The sequence below is a fragment of the Mizuhopecten yessoensis genome, unplaced genomic scaffold, assembly GCF_002113885.1.
Source record: "Mizuhopecten yessoensis strain PY_sf001 unplaced genomic scaffold, ASM211388v2 scaffold4537, whole genome shotgun sequence".
In the NCBI taxonomy this organism is placed as follows: Eukaryota; Metazoa; Mollusca; class Bivalvia; order Pectinida; family Pectinidae; genus Mizuhopecten; species Mizuhopecten yessoensis.
The window spans coordinates 1009307-1020382 of NW_018405596.1; the positions used below are offsets into that span (position 1 = coordinate 1009307).

At 33.7% G+C, this 11076-nt stretch overlaps 1 protein-coding gene across 1 annotated transcript; it reads right to left on the reverse strand.

Moving 5' to 3' along the window:
• Positions 1 to 3091: 3091 nt before the first annotated feature.
• Positions 3092 to 10183, reverse strand: LOC110449264 (perlucin-like protein). Its single transcript, XM_021496013.1, has 5 exons — positions 10095 to 10183; positions 6362 to 6456; positions 5657 to 5747; positions 4865 to 5081; positions 3092 to 3173 (listed from the first exon to the last, which is right to left on the reverse strand). The coding sequence occupies exons 1-5, from the start codon at positions 10138 to 10140 to the stop codon at positions 3122 to 3124; spliced, it is 501 nt and encodes a 166-aa protein (XP_021351688.1). The 5' UTR covers positions 10141 to 10183; the 3' UTR covers positions 3092 to 3121.
• Positions 10184 to 11076: the final 893 nt, after the last annotated feature.

Here is an 11076-nt window from a genome sequence, read left to right on the forward strand (position 1 = left end):
AACGGATTTCGGCTCGTTCTAAAGATAGGACACTCTTATCAACGTCACCAATAACCTACTTTCTGTATTTAAGACTTTATCAATCGGTCAAAGATTAGATCGACATATATCACTTATCTATCTATCAAGAGTATTATTATGGTTACTATTAGGCCTTATATACACTTCAACAATCCACGTTACATAAATCCGTTTTGCAAATAAGTACGGATTCACCAGCACAAACATAATGATAACACTTTGTAACCTTATTTTGATGACGGAAAAACACTTCTTGTATGTAATGATAATTTGTAAAAAATATCGGTTTTGATGAAATATCAAAGGTCAACAAATTACGTGTAAATAAGATATAATATTCAGATGTAAATGCATTGTATGGACCTGATCATGAATTTTCGCCAAAAAAGTTTTGCATGTCAGATTGTTTACTGTTTTTTACTGTACTATTTTGAAGACATCGGCTTATTTTTAATGATATTTATATATAAACAGTCCAACGCAAACTAACAAACAGAAGCATCTAGTATACGTACATGATATAAAGTAAATACAATTTAGATAAAGTGTTAACAGTGAGCTGGGTTTCGGAATTCCTTTACATACCCGAGTTAAGAATTAAGTCACTAAAGGATGTATGACTAGCCACGACTTTGTGGTAAAAAAATCTGAATTACTGTTTAGAGCTCCAACCTACAGGTTTTAGTATTGTGGAAATTGGTACAGTTTTTGCTGCAGTTGATGTGGATGATGAGCAAAAGCTGTAAGCTTTAAAAGTGTTTGTATCAATACCTGAAAATTTTAACATTGTCTAAATCCATCCGCTGATGGTATCCTTTGGAATACCCAGGAACAGTTCCGTGTAACTTATAAAAGAGATTATTTTCATCACCCCTTAATGTCTTTGTTTTCTCTATATAAGTTGCAAGGTAAGTCACAACACATATGTTTTGTTAGCAGAGTACCTCTCTAACACACCACTGCAGGTTGGGGATGTGGAAAAGAATACACCTGGTGCACCCAATGCAATATTTTGGATCTTTATCTTTCTTTCTACTTCTAACTTCCTTTAATTCATCGCGCCTTGCTTGACAACACCTCATGTTTGGCCTTAATGTTGAGCTTTTGCCCAGGTGAGGAAGGCAATGTGCCTGCGGTATGGTATTTCAGTTAGATATCACTATAAAGTCGGCATCAGATCCGCGCTATTACAAGGAGGCAAGAACACCAACATACTCTGTCTCCTGCATACACACACGCAAGCACGCATACACTTCACACATTGAGGCATGTCCTTAAATGACCTTAGCTGTTAATATAGCGTTAAACAAAACTCCAACGAACCAAACCTCTAACACTATTTCAGGTAAATGTACTCCTGGCCTTGTTTGCTTCAAAAGAACCACAATACGTCTACAGCCACACTATTGGGACTCCTCACCGGTCAACGTGTACAAACTTTGCATCTTCTTCATATTGACAACATCCAGTTTACAGACATTTTTGTCAATATGGAGAAGATGCAAAGTTTATACACGTTGACCGTTGAGCAGAACTTATATTATGGCTGTAGACATCGTTGAAGTTTTCAGGTCTTTGTCCATTGGGTCACCTTGTGCTTTCAGGTAAGCTAGCACAATCTGCACATCCCATGTAGAGTTATATCGTGGTAACTTTGGTATAATGTTAAAAACTCCCAGCGAGGATTCATCCCTGATTTAGTTAAAATTTTCATAAAATTCAAGCTAGAATGTCTTTTTCCGGGATATTGTTATTAGTCCAGTGCAAATACCGAAGCATGCACGGAAAAGATTTATTGAATAATTCATGTCCGACTGGTACTTGTACAAATGGAGAGAGAAACTAAATACGAAAAATACCCTTCAGAGATACTCTCGTATTCATACAACAAAGAGTCCTAACCCATTGCTGCTTTTGTGTTTAAAATTAGGACAATTCACATGGGACCTTGTTTATCTACTGAAGCTATCAATTACTTGGGAAGATAATGAGGTGTCTGTAAACTGTGCGCAAAGAAAAGTAATGATGTTGTAACTCATTTTATTATTGAATGCCCAGCACTATATGAAAGTGTTGACTGTATCAAAGTGTGCTCATATGTTCAGTTTTCGTTCTTGGAAGAGACTGATCAGGCCAATTTTCTTCTTGGAGATCGATCTTAAGTGACTTTACAGGATGACGAATGGGAAGAACCAATGATAACAGTTGCCAAAAACATCAAGATGCTTTGAAAATCATGAACTCTGCTCTATACATTTTCTCATCATATTCTCATCAAATGTTGTGAATGTTGAAATTTGTTTAAATGTTTATAATCTCTTATGAAAGAGGAAATAAAGAATATCTGTTTCTCTGCCATAGCAGACCTGGAATAATTTAACGCACTATTTACACGACGAATATTGTCAATGAAGCAAAAGTCGCTTACCCTTCCGAAACACCATGTCTTATTATTATTCTTGTACGTTTTCAATGATACTCATGTAAATATTCCCTTTGCTCATATTTTGCTAAAGTTTTATCAATTCTGAGTGAGTTAAGACTACGGTTTAATTGACCATTCGGTATTCACTTGTTTTACTTAATTTAATATTTGGTTACTATGTCTTACGTTTGGCATAGCTTAGCAATTTGATGCAAAATGTTTGCCTCGTGCATCATTGATGAGAGCTGGAAGGACGAAACAACTATCAGATGCAGTGTAATTAATTATTCGTTTTTGTTTTGTTGTTATCGTTATAATATTTTCTATTCCATTTTATTTTGTTGTCTTTCTCCATCATCGTTGAGTTCTTGTTTTGTCCTCGGGTATTAAAGTGAAGTATTTTTCTCAAAATATACATGTTAGAATAAGTGATATACATCAATTATTATTATTACTTAGTTAAGGACCCATATTAACGGCAAAGGTCGTAAGGACAATTTATGATCTGTGAATAGCGTGTTAATGACATTAACATTAACAACACAGAAATATGAAAATCAATTGACAACCTGATAACCAAGAGCTGATATGGTTATTTAAATCTATTTAAATATAGCAAATGGTTGTCAAAAAATGCTGAGAGCATTATAGCTTAATGCTTTATTTTTTAATGTTTTATCCAATTAGAGTGGGACCTTCGGTTGGCAAACAGTTCTTCTGTATGTTGCTGAAAAATTAAAACAGTGGAGATTAATTAACCATATATATTTTACGATAACCAAGGTTGATATTTTTCAATCTGAAAGGTTCATGTTTAATGTAATTACCATGACTATTCTAGTAGGACTAATAAAATATACCAGAGATAAATTTTCAATCTTAACCTTTTCATTTGTATATTTTTCAAACAATTTCTACATTACAATAAAAACATAGTTTAATAAATATCTATACTAGTTTTAAAATATTTCACACTTCTGCATCTTCAACTGTAATGTTGTTTACAGCAAATCAATAACAAGTGACAGAGGGTTATAGGCATTCACATATCTAGAATGTTCTTGGTTAATAGTAAATGATCGTTATATGATAATTTTTTTTTTATATATTATCATTCCTCATTTTTATAACATCTTGTCTAATTGGACGATACTGGTCACATGACGGGACAATAAAACATATTGGCGACTTCACGCGCTCAAGTTTCACCGATCACATTTCCTTTATTCTGAGTCACTCAAGATAAATCGGCAAGAGGCACTAAAACCTAGTTCCGAATGACGGAAGAAGAAAACAACAATGGCGCGTCATCCTGATCATCTCTACTATTGTGTTTTTGTTTTTGATTTATTTTCATTTATTTATTGATTTCGGGATATCAAAAAAAAATGTTTTGTCCTGGCAATAGGGAAACAATTGTTTTTGAAACATGATATACTTCGGAGAAACATAATCGTGTTTCCCTACTGTAAATGTAATAGATGTATAATGTATACAGGGAAACTCCCAGGGATCCGTAACATAAACGTTAAAACATAGAACAAAATTTCTAACGTCCTCATTGTTGTTACTGGTGATCTGCTATATTTATCTATCAAACTCTATATAAACATACCTGATTCTCTGCTGCTATATTTATATATCAATCTCTATATAAACATACCTGATTTTTCTGCTGTATTTATCTATTAATCTCTATATAAACACACCTGATTTCTCTGCTGTATTTATCTATTAATCTCTATATAAACACACTTAATTTTTCTACTGCTATATTCATTTATCAATCTCGATGTAAATCTACCTGATTTCCCTGCTGCTATATTTATATATCAATCTGTACATAAACATACCTGATTTCTCCGCTGCTATATTTATCTATCAATCTCTATATAAAAATACCTGATTTCCCTGCTGCTATATTTATATATCAATCTCTATATAAACATACCTGATTTTTCTGCTGCTATATTTATATATCAAACTCCATATAAACATACCTGATTTTTCTGCTGTATTTATCTATCAAACTCCATATAAACATACCCGATTCTCTGCTGCTATATTTATCTATCAAACTCTATATAAACATACCTGATTCTCTGCTGCTGTATTTATCTATCAATCTCTATATAAACATACCTGATTTCTCTGCTGTATTTATCTATTAATCTCTATATAAACACACCTAATTTCTCTGCTGTATTTATCTATTAATCTGTATTTAAACATACCTGATTCCTCTGCTTTTTCATCTATTAATCTCTATAAAAAAACACCTGAATTCTCTGCTTTTTATCTATTAATCTCTATATAAACACACCTAATTTCTCTGCTGTATTTTTCTATTCATCTCTATATAAACACACTTGATTTTTCTACTGCTATATTCATCTATCAATCTCGATGTAAACCTACCTGCTTTCACAGACGAATCCTTGCTCAGAGTGACAGTCTCTTGACTGCCAGGTCCGATCAAGTCTCAATATGAAGCAGTCGCCGATAGTGGCGTTAGGTTCATTTTTACCCCAATTGTTGTAGGTGACCGGGTCCTGTGATGTGGCCCATTTATAGCTACCATCGGACGACCCCTCTGACGTTCCCTCAGTCCAAAACGAAACCGAACGAAACGCCCCTGTATATATTCAATATAATCAGTTAAAACACATGTTTATTACGATGTGCATATACTTTTTCAGGATAATAAGTTAAAACAACGAAAACAGTTTAATAATTAAAATACATACAATTTGATATCTAAGTATGTTTCCTAAATAATGTTGGATTTCTTCTGCTAAGAGGACACTGAAGAAACCAGCATTGATTTACTGCCCTCAATGCACGATAAAGGATCTAAATTGTTCCTTTTCTGACTTCCCTACTCTAACGTTTTAGTTTAAACCATATTTTATTTCATTTTGTTTATGTCATACATACAATACATAAGTACAGGATTCAGAAGAGAGAGAGAGAGAGAGAGAGAGAGAGAGAGAGAGAGAGAGAGAGAGAGAGAGAGAGACTGCACTGAAGTTGCTACATACAATCGCATACTATGAGTTAAGTGAACCCAACATAGGTAAAATAAATGTTCACGCCAGTGAGTCATATTTGCGAAACAAAATAATAAATGATGATCCTTTGTCATCAATGTAATAATGCTTGTTCGAATGTCATGAATATGAAATAGATATCATCAAATATTAGACTGACCTCTGAAGTGTGTTAAAGTTCCCGCCAAAAAGTCATTTTCGTCGTTCGAGTCTATGGTCACTCTCCTGCTGTGAATGGCCTCGCACATGAACTGTTTGATATTTGAAAATAGGCATACAGTATCATTTCAACATTTTTCAGACACTTCGAAATAAAGTGACTGACATACTTTAGTTGCATACCAGTTATCTAGTGATGCTGACAACATGTGTATAAATAATGCAGGAGGATGAGGCAGTCGTATAAAACTTCATAATTATTAAAAAAAATAGCGATTTTGAACTCTAGATCTTACGGGTCGTGAAACCTGCCACGTTATTCTAGGTTAAATTCAATTAATGTCAAGTCCTAAAGTGAGAACTGGGGTAGTGGTTACGAAACAACAAGCATTTGATCACAATGATTTAATAATATCCAGCTAAATTATCGCAACGCACCCAATGAATATGCAATGAAATTGAAAAGAACAGTTTTTGAAAACATTCATTTTTCTTTAAAAGTTTTTTTTACAAGATGTGACGTGTGTTAGGGTTATTTCTTTTAATAAATACTCATATCAAATTAAACAAATTAATGTATACATTCTGGCGTACACTGTATATGTTGTATAAATCATTCAAATATGTATTTCTGGTATGGAAATCTTTAAGACCAGGAGGTGACAAACAAAGTAAGGTAGCATACATCATTAACTATAAAACTTACCCCTGCGTCGTACCAGTTTCTATTATGGTTACTGAAAAAGTAACAGGAGTCACGATGACTAATCCAACCACTTGGGCAATCACCGGCTACCAATCCTGTAAATGAAAGATACATTTTAAGTCGATTATCACATTCATAAATGAAAAACTTTATTTATTTTAAATCAATTATGAAACACGTTATTACAACATATATTAATCACTCTTGTTGGCCCTGAAGCTGGCGCGCTGGGGATCTTAATGCTCTCACTTCTTTTAAAAAGAATATTTCTTTATTTATGCTATTGTCAAAGCTGTTGAGCTTCGCCTCACGACTACTTCAATCTACGCTGACAACAGTACAGGGTTTATTTTACTCCCAGAGTTTGTTTTGTCTGCAATGATTGATATTATCGTGTCTTAGATCATTGGTTATCAAATTCCTTAGTTTGACAGGATTACATGGCGTGGGTGACGTGTGGTGACAGAAACGCCTATAATGTTTAGACATCTTCATTATGGAGAGGAGTTCAAGATGCAGTTTGGTGTATGGTGTTGCTTCTCGGAAGTTCTTGCTATTGTCTTCGTCCTTCGATTTTTGTTTCTTTTGTCCTTACGTATTGACGCATTTACGTAAGTTCTTTTAGTATACTGTTGATGTGGTTTTCCTTTTTTAAGTAGATTTACAAAGGTCTGCGATAAACAAATATTTGCACCATATGATTGACAAACAATTAGCCGTTAAACGAGGTCATAGTTGATTTTAAGAAAACTGTTATTCACAGCATCATCTTCTCACCTGTTAACTGAGAAAAGAGCATATATAACAACAAGACAATGGCCACGAGACCCGTGTGTTACGCGGCTGCAGTGCTGAATTAGCTCGACTTACCCGCCAGTATGGGCCCTTTCGTGTGTAACGTCGCATCCTTAAACGGAAATTCCGTATTTTGTACCGTCAGATATTAATAATATTCATTGTAATGCCATTTAAAACCTCGGATCTAGAAATATGTTTATAAACTTACTCTTTATAAAACACTTCAATTTCATTCTACTTGAAAAATATTCACGGCATTTACTACATTGGAATAAACAGGGTTTAACTACTATGATTATATAGGGAATATGCCGGGACCACAAATCACAGCCGGTTTAGACAGGGATCCGGATTAGACCAGGGCCGGTTTAGACAGGTTATACTGTATTTCATCGCGGGGACTTGTTCACAGAGCTGATGATAAAACAGATGCACACATCACCTTGGCGACCCTGCAGTGCCGACGTGACATTAAACTTCGATATATGACGTACATCGCAGAAAAATTAAACGGACTAATTCTCATAATTCACAGGACATAATTATAATAAAATGAAGGAAGCACAATTTTCCCAGTAACTGCTTTAGCTTATTATTGCACCAGATGTATTTATCTGTAGTTCATTCGGAAACATCGGTTACAAAATCTATTTTTGATTTAAAAAAAACAACTTCAGATGGTATTCGAGATATTTCGTTCAGGTATATATGATAGTTTCACTGATGTTAAAACAATTAAAACGTTTAAACGGTGAAAATGTGTCAATTACATATGAAAACAGTCAACGAACAGGCTAAACTATTTCCCTTTCCCTTCATTATCCATGTTATTTATTGAAGTGCGAAGACTATCTTCAATGCATAGCATGTCATGAACCGTTTAGGTAAAACATTTGTTTTTGGATAAACCTTCACTCAACACAAAATCCTAAAATTCTAAAATAATATCTTAATTTAGTTGTCTTTTATATCACTGCAGGGCATTGTTAAAGGGCTGTTAAGAATGTAATAAAAAAACACTTTCCCGTGTCGATTTCTAAAATTTTAAACTTACAACTTTCGGCTACAAATGATCATTTAAACTTAAACTAGTATTTCATTTATAATCATATCATCATAATCAAATATGTGTAAAATGAGCGAAAAAGAGAAAGGCGCTAAAAACATTTTATAACGTTACAAATTCACAGATTTAGGCCCAAAACATATAATTTTGAAACTAGTATTTCATGCATAATCATATCATCATAATCAAAAGTATGTTCAATCAAATAAAAAGGGAAAAGTACTTAAACCTTAAACTTTTTTTTATAATCTGGTGTTGGACATATTTGCATTGTTTTTGACCTTGGGTTTTACTATAACCGTGATAGGATCCAAAATGAAAACAAAAGATCATGCAATATATGAATCAATGAATGCTAGGGGAAATCATATGTATGCTGAATCCCACTGCAAATTTGAACATGCGACCTATATAGGCCCCGCTACATACAAATGCAATCGGAGGTTGTCTTCGCTATATTCTGCGTAAGAATAGTTCTGCATTGAAGAAACCAAACTCGATCGGCTGTAACTCTTGGGATCTATAGTATTTTTTTTTATCATATCTTTTGTGCCGCAGGGATTACCTAAACATCCGTTTACACACGAACTAATATGTTTAGAGGGCTTTGAATCGCAAACTAAAAATGTAAAATATGTTAGCACACCAATTTTAATTGTTACTATTTTAAATATGAGAAGTTAAACATTTTTAATGTTGTATCTTGTAATTTGTAACAGTAATATAATTTATTTTTTCGGATGAATGTACAAATATGTTTTTAAATGTTTTTATTGTCTTTCTGCATCTTAAACATAATATACATTTGCCATAACAAGTTCCATTGTTTTGCTTCTTCATTTTCTACATGATTCGTACACATGAAGTTTTGCTCTGGTTATGTAAATTCTTACTTCCATTGTTTATATTCATACAAGCGCCAATGTGACTTGTGTAATGTTTATCTTATTGGGTGTGTTTTTTGTAGTGTTAAATTTAAAAAAAGAAAAATATCTTTCTGCATCTGATACATAATAAACATTTGCCATAACTTTATGCATACATTGTATTTAAATACAAGTTCCATTGTTTTGCTTCTTCATTTTCTACATGATTCGTACACATGTAGTTTTGCTCTTGTTATGTACATACAAACACCACAGTGACTTGTATCATATGTAGAACGTGTCCTTATCTACGGAGCCAGGTCTACGGGTGCTTATTATCTAAGCATCAAGTATTTAGGTCAGTCTTCTGCAAAACAAAATTAATAGTACAATAATATGTTCATTATTTCTTATATATTTTATACCACATCATAACATAATGTATTTATGAATAACTGACTAAAAACAAATGTTCCTATAGGGAACGCAATAATACTAACAAACTAAAAAGTCACTCTTTTTCCAAGCTTTCGGGCTTAGCCCTTCGTCAGGGATTAAATGTCACCACTATCTTGACAAACAGGATGAGTAACTATGACAAAATGAATATCGAAGGCTTGGAAAAAGAGTGATTTTTTAGTTTGTTAGTATTTATGAATAGTCAATATACTAGCCTTTTAATCAAAATCATCGAATACGAAACATCAAATCTCTTGATCTGCTACAATTTAATATATCTTAGCTTAAACTGATTTCTTGGTTCAACTAGCGATTTGATCAAACTCCAGGCCATTAACCAATACTGTAGTTATGATGTATTATATCTATCATAACCTGCTTATCACGTATTTATCTCCCTCTAGTACAGTACAGTTCGGGCAAAGGCACCATTTATACAGGAAATGGAAGTTATGAAATTTTATTATCGCAGCAGATGATGTTGTTTATAACATGTATTTCAAAACTCAAACATGATAAAGTGTAAGAAAATGGAAAAACATACCTGTAACCACCCACACAAGTATCAGGAGCCGAGACCATCTATCCATGGTTGTGTGAAGATAGCAGACAGGACAAACGTGTGTAGATAAGAATTAAACAGGGGCGAAGGACTGGGGGCAGCCGTAGGTAGTTTAGTAAAAGAACGATTGACCTTATTCATATTGAACAATCATGCCAGTTATATTGCCGAAATATTCATCTTCAGCGGTGGATTGATAATTTTGTAAAAACACTCATACGATGTTATTCATGTCAATTTCATTGGCAAACGAAGCAGACAACATTGATTAGTTCAATTTAGCCCAGCTTGAGTAGCAACTGAAAAATAAGTCAATTATGGGAAAAGTAAACGAAGGCATTTGTGGCTTCATGAAATTGACTCGCCTTACCATTGAGCTTACACTAGTAAAAGACATCCTTTACAAACGTTTTCAATATGACAATTTGTATGCAACAGCGTAACTTTTGTTTAGTATTGCAAAATGTTTTGTTTCTGTGAATTTGAGCATTGGGACTTTCAATAACAGTCATCGACTACCTTAATTGTGTAGAATCATTTAATCATTTATTTTACTTGGCTCAAGATAAGGTATCTTGTTTCACTCTGTCACCATCAATATATCTGTCCAATATCGTCACCTTCCTTAGCTGAAATTAAAACTATTAAGTTTTGTGCACAGGTATTCTGTTGCAAAACTCCTTTAAAATTACCTTCCGGATTACCTTTATATTTATTATTGGAATTGAGTAATTCGTCCAGTATATCATAAACTTACCTCCGAGGGAGAATATCTGTCATCACTAACTAATCCAGGCACTGCCCCCGTCCCTCCTTCAAATCGGTAGTCATAGCTCCCATCCAGCTCAACTTTACCAGGCATTCCCTTATTTTCGAGAACCCTTCCTGTGGTCAACTCAGAGGGAGTTTCTATTAGGTCGTAGCTGTTTCCCGACATAAAACTATTCGTTTTTTTCTTAGTGGT

Bases quoted from the DNA above. Each gene is read 5' to 3' on its own strand.
- LOC110449264 (XM_021496013.1), bottom strand. From the start codon at position 10,140: ATGGATAGATGGTCTCGGCTCCTGATACTTGTGTGGGTGGTTACAG. The intron at 6,457-10,094 runs GTATGTTTTTCC...TTTCATTTACAG, and splicing joins ACTTGTGTGGGTGGTTACAG to GATTGGTAGCCGGTGATTGC. The intron at 3,174-4,864 runs GTAGGTTTACAT...TTAATTTTTCAG, and splicing joins GGATTCGTCTGTGAAAGCAG to CAACATACAGAAGAACTGTT.